A 19,814-nucleotide genomic window follows, 5' to 3' on the forward strand; every position below is an offset into this window, starting at 1 on the left:
TTCTTGTTCTGCAGAATGTATTATGTTAGAACCAAACTGGGAATCAGGCATTTTTTGCTTTTTCTCAGGACTTCTAGCAAGCCTTGAAATTATAGCCTTTGGGATGAGTCACACTAGGCTGTAGTTATACTTCTACTGTATAGCTGGAAAGTGTGCTCAAATCCTCTTTTGTAGATGCTGAGCACCTAGGAACTCTACTGAAAACTCAGCATTTCAGAAGAGTTGCATGGCCTCATGCAAGATGAAGCCATCTTTATTTTTCTTGTCTTAAAAGTTCTATCTAGAACATGACTTAATACACTTGAAGCTTTACACACAGCCTAAAGTTCTGGACTGTTGTAATTGTGAACAATCATTCATTAAGGTAAAGGATAACAGCATAGATTTAGGTTGAATGCAAGGGGAAGGTCTTACACAGCAATGATGGTGAGCAACTGTAACTGGTTGCCCAGAAACATGGATGCTCAGTTGCTGGAGGCTTTCAAGGACAGATTGGATGGGGCTTTGAGCAACCTGATCTAGCTGTGGATGCCTCTGTTCATTGCAGGGGAGTTGGGTGAGATGGCCTTGAAATGTTTCTTCCAACTGTGAGAAAGCTAGGATTCTCTAAAGCCTTCAATGTTTCTAAGAATGCTGATGCATTTCATACCAGAATGTGAGAAACTTCCTCAAGTGTGTGACTCTTCAACCTATTCAGATACTTTTGAGAACTGCCTAAATAGTAAAATGGCAAGAATCAGTTCTCCTGCTTTACTCCAGGCATAGGCCAGAATCCATCTGGACAGGGTACCTGACCAATTCTGATGCTGCCAGTGATTTGTCAGTCTCCAGCTCTCTCCAGATCTTATTTTAACTTGCTTAAAATTATTTTCTGGGAAATGATTCCTGATGGAATAGATATGTCATCAGGAATGTGGTTTGTATAAGACAATCCAGTTGTCTTTTGATGTTCAGATTACCCTTTTTCAAGCTGCTGAGGTTTGTATGTGCAGAGTTATGGTCAGGGATTGTACATCATACTAGCAGCCTTTAATTTCTTCTGTGTAAGAAAACAATTCAGCTGTGGAAGTAAACTAATTAGTGTAAGCATTTTTACAGGAAGCGTTGCTATGCTATATGACTATTACTGAAGCTCTTATTTCATGTTGTCTCTATTTCAGTTGTCATTGCCTAGAAATTTTAATTCTCTAACCAATGTAAGCAGTTCTTATTAGTTTTTTGCATTTTTCTTTCATTTTTCAGGTTCACAGTAGAGCAAGAAATTGATCTGAAAGACGTATTGAAAGGTCTTGGAATTACAGAAGTGTTCAGCCGTAATGCCGACCTCACTGCGATGTCTGGTAAGAGGAGATGTGAGTGCTGAAATCATCCATTTCAGGATAACCAGTGAGATCTCCAGTGTGTTTTCATTAAAAAAAAAAAAAAATGAAACCTGCTAGCAAACTTCTGATCTTCTGGGATGTTTTGTGTGATGCAGGGCTGTTCTCTATAGGAGTGTCTGAAGTGGGTGAGCATTGGAGTGGGAGGGAGTGTTTTTGATCTGGGAGAAGTCATTCTGAGATATCAAACTGAATCTTAAAAATGTGCAAGATGCAGATCCATGTTAGCAATGTGTGGCTTCAGTGCCTTCATAGCAATGAGTTCTGTGCACCATGGTAGTTGTCATCTTTCTCCAGAGGCTATTTCTTTGTGGAATCAAGGGCTTTAAATACTTGTATGATTGGTTATGCCCACAAGTACCTTCTGTATGTAAGTGTAACAGCAAAGAGTTCTGAGATGGAAGTATGCATGCTGCTTGTCTATTTCAGTGCTCACTATGAACAGTTTCACTGAGATATCTAATACTTCAGGTGGAAAGCAGATATTCAAGTTTTTAATACTTACTGAAATATATAGGAGTGTCACAAAAGGTAGCTGTGTTGCTGTTGCTCAAGTTCTTGTGTGTAAGAAAAGCCTCCTTATGAGCTGTATATTTAGCATGGTCTGTCTAGACCTGTGGTGTGACAGACCAGGATGTTCTCTATCTAAAAACACATTACCAGCGTGGGATGACTGATGTTCATGTAACTTATGTTTGCTTATATATGCTCTGTACACTTCTGCTCTGTGGGTTACTGTCTAAGCAGCCAGAGATTTGCATAGCTGATGGGAAGTAATTCCTAATTGTCTGTTTGTGGAAGCAATCATGCTGGTGTATCTTGTTCAAGGTAGTAGTAATGAAGTATGAAATGTGCAGTTGAAGCATTTGGAATTACATGCTTTTCATTTTTGCAAGTTAGAAACATTGTTCATAGGTTATATGTAGCCTATTCTGCTATTTTGCTGCCTTTCCTTTTCCTGTGAAATTGTAAGGAAAGCTGGAATTAGCTAATGTGAAAAGAATTTGCATAAATGAATAGTGCTTCCTAAGTAAATTTCCTGAAGAAAAATATTTCCAATTTCTCTACTGCTCCAAAGAAAAATGAGCTTCACAATAGCTTCTCTATGTACAGTAAAATATTTGCTTGAGGAGAAATACCAGGGAGAATGGAAAATGCACAGAGCAGGTTAAACTCAAAGGCAGCATTTGGTTCTTATTTCATTGTATCTGAAGTATGCCTGAACACTGGTGAGTAATTCTGTAGTTGAGATTAACAGGAAGATTGGAACTTGTTTTAATCCATGTGACTGAAGTTTCATGTTGTTGACAATTGCACTGTATAAAATCAAAATGTCACGTTTTGCATGAGTGAATTAACTCTGCCATTTAAAGAAGAGATTGTTTTTAAAATGAAGTGGTGTATATAGAAAACTCAATAGTCTTACTGTAGCATTCTGTTTACTTTTAAGAGAGCATGTGTTGCCAGGAAGCAGGTATTTCATAAATTAAGAGTAAGAAAATATTATTGAAGTACTGCCTTCACTGAAAAACGCTATTGATGCTATGGAGATGATGTTTCAGGTAATTGAAACACAGTCTTTTTCTCCTTCTAAAAATGAGGGGAGAAGGAACAAAAAAACAATATAGGGATATTAAGAACTTGCTTTTGCAAATAGCTGAATAGCGTGTCAGGTTACAAGGAAGCTGAGGCTGTTAGTTTACATGCAGGTCAGTGTTAGTGCTTTGGAAAGCCTAAATGCAGGTATTTGAATGAGAACTCCACTAATTTTAGGGAGAAAATAAGGAGACTTACGAGAAATTCTGTTGTTTAAAGTAACTTTTCCCCTTCTTCTGTTGCTGTTGCCTTTGGATTGTTGTCAAGGCATCTGTGATTTCAACAGCCCTAATCCTGTTATCAGATCAAGGCACAGACTGTTGACTTCAGTGAAATTCTGTGAGTTCAGTGGATACAAATGAAATTGGAGGATTGCAGAATTTCCCATGTTTAGTTTTTTACTTTTTACACTCAAATGGAAAAATGGATCTGGATGAGTCAGGTTTACCTCTCAGGATATCTGGATTGTGAGCAACCACAGATTAAGTATTCATCTAGGTGCTTGCTTTAGATGTAGCTTTCTTGCAGAACTTGTCAATTTGTGCAGGTGAGTAGGAGGATGTTCCTGTTTGACTACCTGGTTGTGAGTATTTGACTCACTTTCAGAAAAAAAACAAACTTGAACAGATGTTATTTCCATCTCTGATTCTATCTTGTGGTCATAATATTCAGAGTTGAAACATAGTAAGAAACAAACTTTGAAAGCACTTCCAATGTTTGGGATGTTATAACTTACCCAGACTTGCAGTTTGAGTATCTTGACACTAAGAATTTCAGCAAGTTTCAGACTGCTGTGCTAAAGGTCAACTTCTCTTTCAAATGATTGTAATATTTTTTTGCTGTTGTAGAATGCCTTAACTGGCAACTGCTTGTAAGCTCAAGATGACCTATGTTTCAGGGAGCTGTGAAGTATTCTTAATGACTGATTTCACAATATTAAATAATAGGAAGAGCACCATCTCAGTGGTGCTCTCATCTTCACAGTCGTGACTGAGGTGGATGTAATTTTTCTGGGGCATCCTGAGCTAGGAAAGCCAATAAACCTGCATGCTTTTCTTTAAAATGAGACTTGCAGAGCAACCATTTGGCAGCTTTGAGTAGGAGTTCACAAGCATATGGAGTGTAGTGACAAATGAAATGTGATGCTAACAGTCATGTACATTAGAAATAAGCCCCAGATCACACCTATGTATTAATGGCTATCTAGGCAAGGGGCTTGCAGAAAGCCTAAACTCTGCAATGCCAAATCTTCCTGGGGATTGTATGAGTAATAGTTAACAGAGCGCACTCGCTCCGTAGGAAGTCTTGTTTCAGAGAAGCTAATAAAAAAAATGTGATAGGAAATGCTCAGGTAAATTTCATCTCTTCCTCTTGTGAAGGGAAAGACGTGTTGTGTATGATACTGAACTTATTCAGCCACTTGACAATGGCAAAACACAGCAAAGAGGTTTTCACCTAGTATTGTCCCTGCTCCCCATGTGGAAATGAACTCGAGGGCTGTAATAGCAGCAGTATGAGACAAATAGTCTAGAAGAAGGAAACTGGTACATGAAATTGCTATTTTCACCATCCAAGGACAAATATATCCATCAGAGTGAAAGGCAAGGAATTGGAACCAAATAAAGGTATTCTTATGGAAAACTTAACCACAGATATTTGGATATGGTTTGGGGTTATGAGATTGGGATTGAAAAAAATGGCTTCAGCACAATGAACTGTCCACACTACATTGACTGAAGACTACTTATACCTTCTGTGGAACAGAAACATGTTTTAGGACATAAGGTATGTGCTGAATGAGAGGATGTTTTACTCTTAGGAGTAAGTTACACTGTAGTTTTCATCTGTGAGACTTATTTTGTACTGAGTAAACGCTATTAATGTAACTGGAGGTTTTTCATCTGTTCCCTAGCCATGCACTACTTGTATTCTTGTCAACAATGTATTTTCTATACTTAGAACCAGAGTACGTTTACATCCTATCTCATTTTTATAGCTGATGGTAAATGTTAGTAATATTTGTGTTGGCTGAGTTAGGGCTCAATTTCATAATAGTCAGTAAGCTCATTAGATGGAGACTGACCTGTTAAGGTGCTGAGTGTTCTGGTTAGAAATATACTTTGGAGTAACATAATGCCATGCTATGCAGAATCAAACATACAGGATTAAAATAGGGAATATTGCTGTGAGTATTACAGGTCACAGGAACAGGGTGAAGTACTGTGATAAAAAATCATGATTCAAGGGCCTGATTAGGGTAAGTGGAAAGTTTTATTATTAAATATTTAATTGTGTTTAAGAAAAGAAGCTCTGAAACAGCATTTCTCTGTGAAGGTTGCAGAGTTCTTGTTTTCTTTCCTGTTATGTCATATTTAACTTAAGTGCTCAGTAGAGCTTTGAAATGTTCTCAAGCAAAAATAGCAAAACACAGCTACCCTAGAATAAAGAAATGTGCTGAATTGACCAATAAACTTACCAGGAACCCTGGTAACCTGACATGTTTACAAAGTCAGCACATGTGATGCTAGGCATACAATTGGGATTAGCTTTTCTGGCTGCTGTTATCTTCTGTACACTATCACTTCTGTAAATGATCTGGTATGTCCTAGGTTTGTAGCAAAACACTTTTTGGAAACATGAGCCTTAATGTGTTTGTAAGAATGAAAGCTTTGCAGGATGACCATTTAACACTTATTGTTTATCCAGCTATTTTTAATAGACAACACTCAAGGTTTAAAAGTGCTGTTAATGTTCTTGTGTTTTCTGGTGGCATTTTGTTAATTTTTGCAAGGGATGCAAAAGCTGAGGGGGGAATTGTGCTTAGTTTTCAAGATGGATTCTGCGTGTCCCACATTCAAAGGCAACACTGGAAATTTTGTCTTAGCTTTCAAAGTAGCATTGCTGAAAGCTTGGTTCTGATGCCTAGGATTTCTAGTATTTAGCAGTCTGTTATGGTTGGTTCCAAAGGTAATCATTTAAGGCTTCTGGTGAGATTTAAGGTCAACAGAGGAACTAGTTTGAACTAACAGATCTAGTTTGGTTCTGAGTGCGTGTAGCAGTAATGAGGTCTGGGGAGAGGCATCTTAAACTACTGTCTCTTGTGGATTTGGTTTGTTAGTGTTAGAATGCTGGCTGCACTTGTGGATAACAATTTAAAAAAAAAAAATCCTAAGCTTTCCTTCCTTACTCAGCCTTCAGCTGGAGATTTGGCTTTGAACAGTTTGTTAAGGTTCAGAAATGCAAAAAAAGCATAGCTGTCTCAGTGGGGTGGTTAGATTAGATTTTCATGGGTAAGTTCCTGTTGAGAGCTTTTCTTCCTCTCTAACTGTTGTGCTCTGCCATTACTGTGGATTTTATGCAGGTACAATAAATGTATGTCTAATCCTCATTACGTCTTACTGATGAAACTTAGTCCAACTGATTAAGTGATGTTATGTATGGCTTCCTGCAAGGTGCTGACTACTCCAGTAGGTCTGATCAAGGTCTGATCGTTTAGATGATGAAGAAAAATAGTGGAGCATTTGCTCACTTAAACAAGTGTAGGATTGCAGCTAAATTAGAAAGCGGGGGAAGAAAAATGGAAAACAAGACTGAAAATAACTCGGTTCTGTGGTGATTTTTATTGAAGTAAATGCACTTAAAAGAAACTGAAGGTAGATAATGGCTACTGTACTGATGCACTAGATAGTGCCATGGCATTCTAATGCATATAGTGTGTGTGTATATATAGAAGAGCAGTACAATGTTGAAGTGGTAACTGCTGTTAGAGGCATTGGCTGAACATGCTTCATGCCAGTGCTATGCACAAAGCTCTTCATTTTTCTGGCTTGATATAGAAGGTGGCTAATAGTGCTAAGGTGTTTGGCTGTTTTCGTAAATTTTTCCACTCTTACTGTAGAACTGCTTGAAATAGGTATTTTTTTTTCTTTCCTCTCCAGATAATAAAGAACTCTACCTTGCAAAGGCATTTCATAAGGCTTTCCTAGAAGTTAATGAGGAAGGATCAGAAGCTGCTGCTGCCTCAGGTACCTGACTGAAAAGCAGAATGAAATCAAATGTTGTTCTATGTTAATTAGTATTTTAACTGTCCTGCTGAAATACCAGAAAGCTAACCAGTATGTAGTGTCAAGGCAACACGACTACACTGGTTTTCAGAACAGAATTAGGGAAAACTTTTGTAACACTTACATATGGTGTGTTTCATGGTTTAGAGGGTCCTATGGAAAATCGTCCATATTTTGCTTCTGAATGTCAGGCAGGTGTGAACTGTTTGCTCTTCATACAACTTAAGCACTCCTCATTTTGATATACTAATTAAAAATGGTCAAAAGCATTTGATCCAGAACAGTTAAGACAGAGTTGCTGCAGTTGCATTTTAATAAGCTCATTTAAAGAAACAAAATTGGAAGTGATGAATGGGAAAACCTAAGTTGCCAGTACTGATGTTAGGAGGCTGGGTAGTTTATTTACCTGGTTATCGCATGCTTTTCCTGAAATCAAGTTGTTTTCTATCATCAGCTGATTTCTGTTTGTGCTGGGGGAAAAGATAAATGACTTCCTTGATCATAAATACCAGTAACTAGCTTGGGTTGTAACATTAACATGGACAGGGATTGTTGCATGCATGAGTTTTTATTGTCAGTGCAGTGAAACTGTAAAACTAAATGAAACTCTGGGAAATAATGCCCTGGAGAAATCATGTCTTGCCAAATAAAAATAATGAAAAGCCAAATCCCCCCTGACTCCTATTTAATTTCACCCTTTCCCTCTGCTTTTTTGAAGATTGAAGCGAAGCTGAAAGCTGCTACATCAGCCTATTTAATTGTTGCATTCTCTGTATCTGTTAAGTTACCTTTTCTATCAATTATCAGCTTGAAGCTGTTAAAAGAGGCCAGTAGCACTGTCCAACACAGTACATCTTATTCTTACAGGGAGGCACAGTTCATCATTCCTTTTAAGTCTCTTCATTTTAGAAGTTGCTTCCTCAGCCTGGGAAATTGTATCACTCCATTTCTAATTGTTCTCTTTTTAATTATTCTTAAAGGATAAATAAACATGCCATTACTCTAAAGGTCTCCTTTATTTTTGGTTAAATTATTTGTGCTATTTCTTGGTTATGTTAAGTGCTGGAGTGCAGAACTCCACTGTTCATGAGCTGCAATGATGTTTCATTAAGAGCAGAAGAGAATGTGTAATAATTCTTAAGTTTCTTGTTCTTTATCCTTCAGGTATGATTGCCATTAGCAGAATGGCAGTACTGTATCCCCAAGTTATAGTTGATCATCCTTTTTTCTTCCTGGTCAGAAACAGAAGAACAGGTGAGACTTTCACTCCTCCACACTTTGCACAGTGCCTTGTTGGGTATGAAAGAAAATTGCCTATTTCTAACGAATGCTCGTGCTTATAAACTTTCCTTTATTTGTCTTGAAATAAAAATTGAAAGGCTGGCTCCTTCTGTGTCCCCCTAGTGTTTCTTCAAGGAAGACACCGAAATCTGATGTAATCCTGAATAGTACTCATTCTGTGATTAAAGACTATGAAGGAAAACCTAACCTTTTTTCATCAGAATGTAGTGTTCTCCCTGAATGACTGCAATTATTGTACTCCATGAGCACTTGGCACTTGTTTGAGACCAATAAGCTGTGTTCCCAGTACCAAGTGATTTGCATAATGGACAGATATTAGTTATAATTCTGTTGTACTCTTGAAGTGTTCTGTGGCAGGCAAGAGATGAGAACTGCACTTGTAAAATGGGCAGTGATTAAGTAATTCCTTAGTTTTGTATTTATCTTAATGATGTGGATGTGGCGGGGATGCAAAACGTACAGCCACAAACTGTCAGATGTGTCTGTGCTTGAGCATCTTAACTGTTCTACAGTGCAAGAAAACTGTAATGGTTACCCTTATTCACTAGAATATCTGAAGTGCTTGTGCTCGGTGACTACTTCTAAACTGGTTTAGAGATATATAGGCATGAAAGCTATAAATGGTGATTAAATAGCTGAGAAGTATTTGTATAGAGAATTCTTATTGTGAGTTGCACAATGTGGAATAAATAATGAACCATGTCTAGTAAAGTCTTAGTATGGTGGCTTTTGCTCACTTTTAATTCTGTGAGGAATGTTATTCACCATTTCAGGCTGGAGAGGGAGTGAAGTGGTTGAGAAAGTCTGGTTCATTTAATGTCTGCTTGTAGCTAGGTTAGCTGCATGCTTAGAACCCCCTCCAGTCTAGGGAGCTCTGACTACATCAGTGGAAATATTTCCATGAGCCTTCATCAGAACTGTTGGAATTTAAAGTGAACCTGTTTTGATTTGTGGTGGGTTTTGAATCAAGGCTTTAGAATAAACTGAAGGGTACTGAAATGCAGACAGTGTCTGCTGTTCTTGTCTGTGTACTGTATCACTTCTGAATACAAAGAAGTCCTTATTCTCTAGTGTTATTGATCCGTACAGTTTCATGGGTACCAAATTCTAACACAAATTCCTATAAAAATTCTTGACCACATGGTCAAGAACTCAGTATTCATCATCATTTAACTTCAGCTTTTTGTGCTGACATCTTCCCTTCCTCCCTTTTGTCACAGGTACTGTGTTATTCATGGGGAGGGTGATGCACCCTGAAGCAATGAATACAAGCGGCCACGACTTTGAAGAGCTTTAACTACTGCCAGCTATAAAATGAGGGAAAAAAAGCACATCAAGTTTGAAGTTAATATATTTAAGGTTTGCTGTGTCCCCCCCAAGATATTGTTTAAAATGCTTTCAGATCTATGTGCAAGTCAGTTTCCAGAGAAGTTCACAGTATTAAAATAATGGTTCTGTTTTTGTTATTGTGATTGCTGTGTCCCTGAAATAAAATTGTGTATATGTCAACAACTGTTTCTTGTTTAGTGAATTGTAAAGTAAAAACAAAAAGTCTTGCAAATCCATAATTCCTGAATTGTTTACAGTGCAAAGACTCAGTGGATCGATGAGACAGGAGCACAATGTGTTCAGCTCTGAGTAATCAAATGGCAAACAGTCTTGATTTATAGTTGAACTACATCTGGAAAATGTAATCTTGTAATAGTAAACAGACTGCAGCGTGCTGTCTCAAAGTTAATGGAAGAATCTAAACCTAATGGATTCTATCTGAGAACTGTGATAGACTGTGTAAACTCCAACATGTGGCTTTAAAATGCTGCTTTCATGAATGCTCCTGCATGCAACGCCGCGATTCACCTTCCGTAAGTGTTGATACCAATAAAATTTGATCGCATGAATATTTCAAGCTAGTCAGTGTAGAACAGCTGTGTATGTCCAAATTAAAATAGTTGAACAGTCACACTGTGTGAACATTTTTCTCCCCAAAAGCAGTTGTTATACTTTAACCTGGGCTTTACAGTATCTCACTTCAGTGATTTAGAATGATCTTAAAATAAAATACAGAAAATGTTTATTTTCTTAATTTAAGTGTCTGAAGATGTTTAGTTCGTAAGTGTCTGAAGGACCAACATAATCCTTTTGTTCCCTAAGTTTTCATTGAGTGTTTGCAGACGGGAGAATGACTTGCATCACAAGTAAATGTTACCTTGTGAACTAATTGTGATTTCCATTTTCAAGTTATCACCAGGCAGGCATATAATTTTGTCCCTCACTGTGCAAACCATGAGATGAACAGAAGTTATTAAAAAGGTAAGAGAATAGGGGAAAAAAGGGTGAAAGGAGCTCTTTTGAAACAGGTCATAAATACAGACTCTTCTAGATAAGTGGGACTTTGGTCAATAGCAGTGTTGTCTTTTACGTTTTATGGGAGTTTATATATTGGCTAATCATAACTTACTAAAGGGGCTCTCTGGTTTGTATTCAGTTCAAAACAGACTAGATACTGCTAACAAAGCTATTCATGCAAGGAGAACTTGCCAGGTTTGACACATTGCTCACTCTTTTATCCTGCCGGTGCAAATCTTACAGGACAGGCTACAAAGTGATGAATGATCTCCATGGAGGCTGGTTGAACTGCCACAGAGAAAGGGCATTTGAGCACATATCAAGCCTTGCCTCCTTGACCTGTTTAGAGCTATAGCAGAGAGGAGAAATGAAGCTCCTTAACAGTATTTCAGGTACTTCGTTGATTCCTATTACCCATAGTATATGCTAGTCTTAGTTCTGAGATGTTTTGTATTGAAATTTAAATTGTGATCTTAATATTGTACGGTAGAAAAATATATTTCTTGTTTGGCATTCCTTTTGCCTCCAGAGTAGGAGCAGGACTGATTTTAGCAAAGTGGAGGACTGGCCTCAGAGTAGGTAAATGCAGCTCCTTTGCAGTTACAGGAGGGCTGGTTGTACATGTTAAGGTGATTTACAGAAAGCCATTTAATGCATTGAAAAGTAACTGGTATGCCAAGGATACATTTTCGACCTTCTCAGGAGCCCAAGCTTCATGCTGTTAAACACTTCGTAGCCAATTTTTGAGGTGCTTATTGAAGCACCTTGTTATTGTAGAGGCATTTATTATAGAAAGATGAGAGAAAAGCAGGTATCTCTCAGTTGGGCTTATTCACTGAAAGTGCTTCCTGGCCAATTTCGTTGTCTTTACACCAGTTTTTTGCAGTGTAGATGCTCCTTACTGAGGAAAAGACTTTGAAGATAGACTTGAACTAAAGCTGTGGAATTATGGAAGGACAACTGCAAGTCAGAAGGATATCAGGCAAGTGCACATAGAGCCCTAGCAGTTAGTCTGAATGTAGGTACTAATTGGAATGAGGCAGTCTCCTATGCCAAGTCTGAGTCTGCAAATTGCCTCAATGGGCAATTAGAAAGCAAGCAGTAACAGAAGTGCAAACACTAGCTATTTCATTTCATATTTGCCTAGTTCTAACAAAGTAGTTATTTCCTTTTTTTTTTGAAGATAAATGAATGTTTTCTGGTATATGAATGGGTTTAGTACCAAATTATGATGTTTGCTGTATAGCACAAAGAATACAGCTCTCAAACAATACTGATTTTCATTGGTACCTTAAGTGTTGTTACCACTTTGAGATATATAATCTTCCATTGTGTTTTTAGTCTAGATTTAGTCTAGATAGATTTTTTGTATATTCTTTTCAGAGATACTATTGCTACTGAGACAAAACTATCAATGATTCTTTCTGTCTTAGTGTTTTTATGGTAAGGGGGATTTTGTTAGTGTCCTGTATGTGAGTTTAGGTGTGTAGTCTTTAAAAAAATATATATTTTGTGTTGGGGCTGTATCAAAATACATTCTTAAAGTCTATGGTTGTGCTGTGTAAGTGACCCATGATGTGAATGTCTGCTGCAACCCTGTGATGCAGACAGTTCAAGCACAAGATGAAGTTCCCTGATGCTGTCATCTCTCTGTCTTGCATTCATCTCCTGGAGTGCTGCTGGAAATGCTCTTGGGAGCTTCAGTGGGAGAAAGTACTTGCCTTGCCGATCATTTTTGTAGCTGTGCTGGGACTTGAAGCTGGTTAACTAAAGTGGTAAGGTTATTTAAGTGTAAGATCTTGAGCAGCAAACATTTTTTCTGGATTAGAACTTCATTCAAACAGAAGCTTGACATGTTCTACACAATAGAATTTCAGTGTTCTTCCAAGAGCAAATTTTCACTGTCTATTCAGAATCTTGATTTGAAGCGCTTGCTTTTAAGTAATTAACCATAATGCACCCACCCACTACGGTTCACAGAAGAAACTGGAATGTTATTGAATGTGGCAAACTTGTTGCATAGGACGTTCATGCATGTACTACTTACTGGATGCAGTCAGCTCCTAGCTGTGATCTTTTTCTATTAGATGCAAGTGCTTTTCATTCAGCTGCAGACTTTGTTACAGTAAGAGCCAAGTTTTGCATTTTGGATGTGATTCACCCTACTGCAGTGTTACAGAAATACACAGGTGTGAAACTGGTCTTTCATGGGACTGGATGAAGTATGATATTCCTCAAGATCTTAGTGTTCTATACTAGAAATAGAAAAAGTTAGTCAACGTTCTTATGGCTAATTCCTCAATGATGGACAAAAGAAACCACAAGATGTCACTCTATCCTAAGAAGCCAAGAAGTACTTCCTTGTAGGGCAGTAATCCTAGGGGAATATTGAGAAGCTGAGTGTCCTGAGTAAGAGCTGGCTGTATGTAGGTTTTGGCAAAAAAAACACACACCATGAATTACTTGTATGTTTGAGGACATAATTGGACACAGGTGTCTGAGATTAATAATTGGAGGTATAACAACTATTCTGAATTCTTCCCTTCTTTAATAACTGTTGGATTTAGTCCATTGTTTCTAGTCTTGGGATTCTTGGCATTATGTTCTTCTTCCAAGAGCCATTGCGCAGATTCAAAATTGAAATTTAAGTAGACAGATGAAAGCAGAGAATCCTTGGGAAGTAAAGGGATACTGGCGTTCAGCATTTTGGGCAGTAGCAAAGCTCACCAGCCACCTAGTCCTGTCAATACAGACAGCCCTGAAGAGGAGTCACAACCTTCATCTGAGGAGCTCCTTCATATGCTGCTTTTATATTACTTGGCTTGCATTTTCTAGGTACATCAATTTGTTAGTCGATTTATTTGTAGTGCCCTGAGAAGCTACTTTAGGACAAGTTAATTTGGGCTCTCTTAGCCTTGATAACACCTGATTGAAATATGCTTCCTTCCATGAATGGGAAGAATAGAGATTACATTATGACAGTTCCCTGACGAGTGGCTTCAAAAAGCAGCAGAGAAGGCTATTTTTCAGTAAGACCATTAACCATCTGGCAGCTCATTTTCCACCCTCCTTCATTGCAGGCATAATTGAAAAGCATTTGAAGAAAAGACAGATCAGAGTCTGCTACTTCCATGTAATGTGTCCTGATGATTCAATAAACAAAGGTTTTCAAGTGGGGGGCATGTTTTACTTCCTGTATCTCCTTGAGTGCTGTGAAGCTGAGCTTATTTACATTAGCTTTTCAAAACTTTTTTAAAATGAAACATGGAGGTTATGCATTTTGCATGTGTTCACATTTGACAGAAATGTATGGAAGACAGCATATGCCAATAGAGAGGGGAAGAATCAATGAGTGTTAGGCTTTTGTGTGTGGTGCTGTTGCAAATATGATAGAAGTGTTGCTGGTGAGTTATCCTAACTGTTACCCTAACTGTGCATGTTTGTGAACTCAGTTTTTCCTAACACTGATGGTAGAGGAGCATAAGATCACGTTCTTCACTCCTTTCCCCATCTCAGAATTTATCTAGAATTTTGTGGGTTACGTATTTGCTTCCCATGACTGTTGTGCAGGAAAACACTTTTACAGATAAGATCCAAGATGCAGAAGTAGTGCCTGTGACCCCTCCTCTTTTTGGCTGGGGACCTGATTTGAATGTGATGAAAGCATGCAAAGAACTAGACTGTATTTCCTTCCCCTGGAGGGCAGGGAAAAGGGCAGTGTGATTTGCACTACTTAGTTTTGCTGCAATGCATAACTGGATGCTCCAGTCCTCTGCTGGGGAACACATGGGACTCAGAACAATTCTTTGGCCCTTCTGCTTGACTGTAGCCCAAGTGACTTATTCCACAGAAAATAATGTTGCTAAAGTACAGTATAAACCCCATGCTAAATGACCAGCAAGTGAAGTTGGTCCAGTGCCCTAGGGCCTGGGAAGGAGCAATCTGCTAGTTTGGCATGTGGGTTAGGATCTTTGCCCTTTTTAACTCTCACTGTACCTTTCTGAGGCTGAAAATGGGAGTGATATGATGCTGTAAATTGCAGATAATAAAGCAAGGAGGAGACCAATATGCAGCTATCTGCTGTGCCCAGAGCTATCAGTCAACTCACTGAATCACTTCTCTGGGCCAAAGTGTCAGTGGGTGTGTGGGTAGGAAAACCCAGTGAACAATCAAAGCATTTAAAAAACAAGGCAACAAATGTGAAGCATTTGAGAGTAGCAGCTGATTTTTTCCCTGAGCAATCTAACAATTTCCATAATCATAAAGAAATATTTAATTTTGTTTGCTTAAGCCATCCAGTGTTTTGCTGTGAGCATTAATCATCTGGTGTCACACGATAACACACTAAATGTCACACACTGAATTGTATCTTTTGTGACACCATTATGAATATTCTGGATGTAGAAAGAAATGCTTCATGCGTTGCTAGCTGTAGAGCAAGCACAGTCTTACTGCTTTGTTTTGCATTCAGTAGATGTACACAACAGGAAGGCAGCATGCAAAGTAAGGAAGAATACTGTTGAAGCTCAATTGCTGATCTTCCACAATGTGACTGCAAAAACTCAGGGGTCTGAAAAGATTTCAAAGTAAAAAAAAGAAAGCGCAATAAGATGTTTGCCTGAAGATGCAACAGCACCATGTAATGCTTCCTGCTGAAGACAGAACTCTCCCCCAGTGCAAGCCAAGGAGAAAAGAAATTTGATATTACTCATCTGCTGGAATATAGCATAGAGTTAGCAGTGCAAGGTGAAGTGGAGCAGCTGAAAGGTGAGCTTGGTTTATGTTTGAGATCAGTTCAGTGGCCAAGTAGCTCCGTGGCTGGGAAATTTATTGATGTAAAGTACTTTACTGGTACTGTCGTAGCTCTCCTTTTGATCAGCAACAGATTTAGCTTTGCTGAAGTCTAAAAACCTGGGTGGTTCTGTGATGTGTGTATGTGGAGTAAATACACAGGAGGAAGAGTGAGGAAATGAATCTAAACAAAAGCATAAATTTGCCTTCAGAGGTGATTCTGTATGAGATCAGCTACTGCAGAGAGAGGCAGCAGGTGAACTCATTCTGTTTCAAGCCAGAGTGTTGCCTTTACTGCATCCTGCTCAAAGCTAACCTGTTGGCTGGAAAGACTAATGCACGGAGATGGTGTGCTGCCCTTGTCAGTGATGGCAGACACGTGCTCTGTGAAGTACTGCCAGCGGACTTGATGTCAGAACTGGAGCAGAAAGACAGCGTTAGGTGAAGTAAGGTCGTCTTGTCTTTTGAATATGAGAGCGGAGAACACCGTCTCTACTGAAGCCAGTAGGTCTGATTTGAATTTGATAATTGTATGTGTGCTTCATGGATGTAAAATGCTTGTTACTCAGAATTCCCCATGTGATGAGGCCAGCACAGCACTCACACTTATGTAGCAGCAGGTACAAATACATATCTGAAGGACAAAGCATTGTAAAAACAGTCCAAAGAATGCAGTCCAAAGAATGCTTAAATGCCCCTAGTGCTGCTGAAAGGTGAACGTAGCATAGCCCTTAGGACTGCATGTTTTCCTTCCTTTCCAAATTTCTTGTATCTCTGTGAAATCTTTATGACAATGTGATACAACAAGTATATTCTCTGACTTTCACCGCAAGCACGTTTTCATTGAATTTCATTTCTTTTGGCAGGCCATGTCAGTTTCTAGCTACATCTCCACATTCTTCCTGTAAGAGAAGTGCTAAGGGAAATAATGCTTTTTCTCCTTGCTTCTATCATAAGGCTGCCATTTTTTTTCAAGCTGAAAGCAATTGGGAACAAATTATTAACATTTGCTGTGAAGAGTTGCACGATTGATGCATTTTGAACGAAAATGGAAGGGTCTTCTCATGGTGCTTTTCTCTATGATTGTAGAAGGCTCTGTTTTCAGTTAGAAAACATCTTTATTATCCTTGCAGGCAGTGAATAACAAGGCTGTCAATTGAAGCACATTTTTTTTTACAATAAGATAGGGAAAGAATACAGATTAACAAGATCAGAGATATCAGGAACAAGTTCTGCCTGCTCATACCCATTCAAAGGTCTTGGTTCCGTCTCTGGTGTCTGCGAAGGCAGTTGTCTGAGTTTTAAACAACCAATTATATGCCTCACTTAACTGCATTGCTTTGTGTGTTTTTTCTGTTCTTTCAGTCTGTTCTTCACATGTGTAGGGCTAGGTGGTTGTTTGCATTTTGTCCCACAAACAGTAATATCGGTGGGAATTGTAGTGCAGAAGAATATACTGTTAGCATTAAAACCAAGGAAAGAAGGGTAAGGAAGGGGCTTTGAAAGAAATACATTAAGGTCCATTTACACTGGAATTCAGTGATGTCTGTTTAAGAGTAGTTATACCATGTTCTCTTGTTTGTCTTTGCACATTACTTATGAGTGTAAAGATGTGCATGTACACACACACTCAAATGTGTGTATATATATATGCAGATACACATCTGTAAATACACGTATACAATGATTGGCTGTGCAGGTGGATTTCTGTAGTTTGTGCCTGCATCCACAGAACTAAACATATTCAGTATATGAATAAAACAGATGTTCATGGCAGGCAGGAATGTACTGGGAGGAAGGGAGGGAAAGGTGCAAAGTATTTCAGACAAAAGTCAGGCTGTGTAGTATGAACAGCTTGAGAACTGCTGGCACTGATGATGCCGGACTGAAGAAGTCAGATGTATTATGAGTAGTGTTCCTATTCCATGCTTAAACAGGTCATGTCTGTTTATCCTAAATATCTAACATATGACGAAGCAAGTTTATTAAAGGAGTGCTTTAGTGACTCCTAAGTATTTCCGTATTACCTGATCTATGTTGCAGGGAGTTTGTGATGCGTGAAGCAAAATGATTTTTTTGATCTTAATTCAAGCAATCAAGCAAATATACAAAAACAGCAACAAAAACCATAACTACTTAGCAGTTGGCAGCAGTAACCTAAATAAATACAATTTATGGCAATTTTGTGGCATCTGCAATGAAGGAAGTTGTGCAGGAGAATAACCAGAGACAGTGGTTAAAATGACAAAGTGCAAGAGGAAGCTTACAAGACTGCAACAGGAAATTGTTTATCAAAATTAATGTAGAGTGATTTTCATATGATTAAAATTATCCGATGAAACTCATGTTCAATAAATTAGGAAGCACTTAATGAATGTTGTATTCCATTGGGATTTGTTAACAACATGTGAAAAGGTGAAGTGTGAGATTCATAACAAAGATGCGGATGGAGGCAAAAGGAACTGTCCTTCTCAGAGTTTTCATCTCTGGGTGGCTCCATCATGTGTCTGACACCGTTTTGGCAGTTTTGGATATGATGTTTCAATTTGTGAGAGTTAGACAGCAATGGCATTTGGACAAGTCAAGGCTGACAGAAAGCTCATTAAAACGGATGGCCTATCAATTTCAATGAGCTCTAAACCATGGCCTCCATAAAAGAATTCTTGGTTCAGTCTCTTATAAAAAAAAGAAAAAAAAGAAAAATCTGGCAGATACTTTTTTCCTTGTCTGCACATACAGGTTTGACTCTGCCCTCGCTGAGTTCCATGGCAATGCTCTTAGGGGCTAAAAGGTTAATCATAAGCTTGTGTGCACCTGTGGGCTAGGGATGCAATAACTTTGTTCATTATAAAAAGCTGTGTTTGGAGGTTAAAGTGGAAATATCCGTTGTTTCAGTGAGAAATGTAATAAGAGAAATCATTACACTTAAATGAAGAGGAGTACTGCATGCCACTGACTTCACTTGGGATCTGAGTTTGTTTTCTCTTTCATACAGCCATGGATAAGATGCCAAATGCAAGAGAAGGCAAGAAACTTCAGAGAAAAAAAAACCTCAACACATTACTTATACATGATCTTTCTTTAGCGTCAGAAAAAGTCAACTTCATCCATAAATTCTTGACTGACATTTTATGAGAAAAGCCCAATTCAATAGTCTCCCCTAAAACTGAATAAAAATGCCATTCTTCATTCAGTAAGCATCTCTTTCTATGATCCAAAAACCATAAAATCAATGGAAAAACTCAATCTTTTGGCCAGATGTTGTCACCGTGGCTTATATAAGCTCTTTGTTTTTCCAGAAGAGAGGAACCAAGTTTCAGTAGTGTTGCTTGGTTACAGCTTCTCCAACTCTCTTGGAATTCATGGCTTCAACACCTTGGAAAAACAGGCATATATTGTTTTCACTTCAATTATTTATGCAGTTAGTTGTTGATTCCTTTTTGCCTAACCCTTATGCACCATTTCACAAACTCTGCTTCTCCCATCCAACGCTTTATTTTGCTTTTCTTGGCTTTTCCCTGTAAATGCTCTCCAAGTCCTATCACTGGAAGTGAGGCAGTTTATTGGAATCCCAGGTGGGCAGGACAAAAAGAAACTTGTTGCCTAGGTAACCCGATGAAATAACCAGATAGTTTATTCAAGTATGCCTGCTTATGTGCAGGAACACAGATGAGCGTATGTATGCATTGAATATTGCTTTCCCTTTCTACTGCTTCCTGTATCCATTCAGATCACACTAATTAAATGCTCAAAGAAATTCTCTCAAACATCCAGCATGAATACCATGAATTCCTGAAAATAATCAAACCAGGCAAGATCAATATAGAAATTTAACTTTCTACTGTACATATAATAGCATTAAATTCTTAGATCTAATTTTGCTGGTGGATCAACCTAATGGTCTGTTCTCACCAATCAGTATCAAGCTAACACTAAGTAAATTAAGAGATTTACATGAAATTATGTTGAGAAACTGATTTTTAGATGGTGTGGTGCCCTTGCATCAAAAATGTTATAACGAATCAATGTCATTTAAGTGTTCTTTAAAGACTGTTAACATAATTTCAGATCAGAAGAAGTCAGCAGTTTAAGTGCCCGGGCTTTAAAGCCAGATGGCTCCTCTGTTCTGATCTTAAGGAAGTTGGTCTCTGTGATCATATACAGATGCTGAGCCCACTGCATAAGCAGAATTTTTTGCTTTGTGTCAGGATTTCATGCTCTGAGTACTTCAGTTAATTCTGTGTGAAAGGGAGTGGGATGATCTTACTGCCTCTCCCTGACACTTTGTCTGTCCACTCTGTTCAATTAGACTGTGAACTCCCTGGAGCAAACTCTG

General features: G+C 38.4%; 1 protein-coding gene across 1 annotated transcript in view; it reads left to right on the forward strand.

Moving 5' to 3' along the window:
* SERPINI1 (serpin family I member 1) overlaps positions 1–10,301 on the forward strand; it is a 38,224-nt gene extending 27,923 nt beyond the window's left edge. Inside the window, exons 6-9 of the mRNA XM_048955418.1 lie at positions 1,243–1,340; positions 6,914–7,000; positions 8,204–8,293; positions 9,562–10,301. Coding sequence (XP_048811375.1) covers positions 1,243–1,340; positions 6,914–7,000; positions 8,204–8,293; positions 9,562–9,638 — 352 coding nt within the window. The 3' untranslated portion in view covers positions 9,639–10,301. The remainder of the gene's footprint in view (positions 1–1,242; positions 1,341–6,913; positions 7,001–8,203; positions 8,294–9,561) is intronic.
* Positions 10,302–19,814: the final 9,513 nt, after the last annotated feature.

Source organism: Lagopus muta, chromosome 9, assembly GCF_023343835.1.
Source record: "Lagopus muta isolate bLagMut1 chromosome 9, bLagMut1 primary, whole genome shotgun sequence".
NCBI classification, from domain to species: Eukaryota; Metazoa; Chordata; class Aves; order Galliformes; family Phasianidae; genus Lagopus; species Lagopus muta.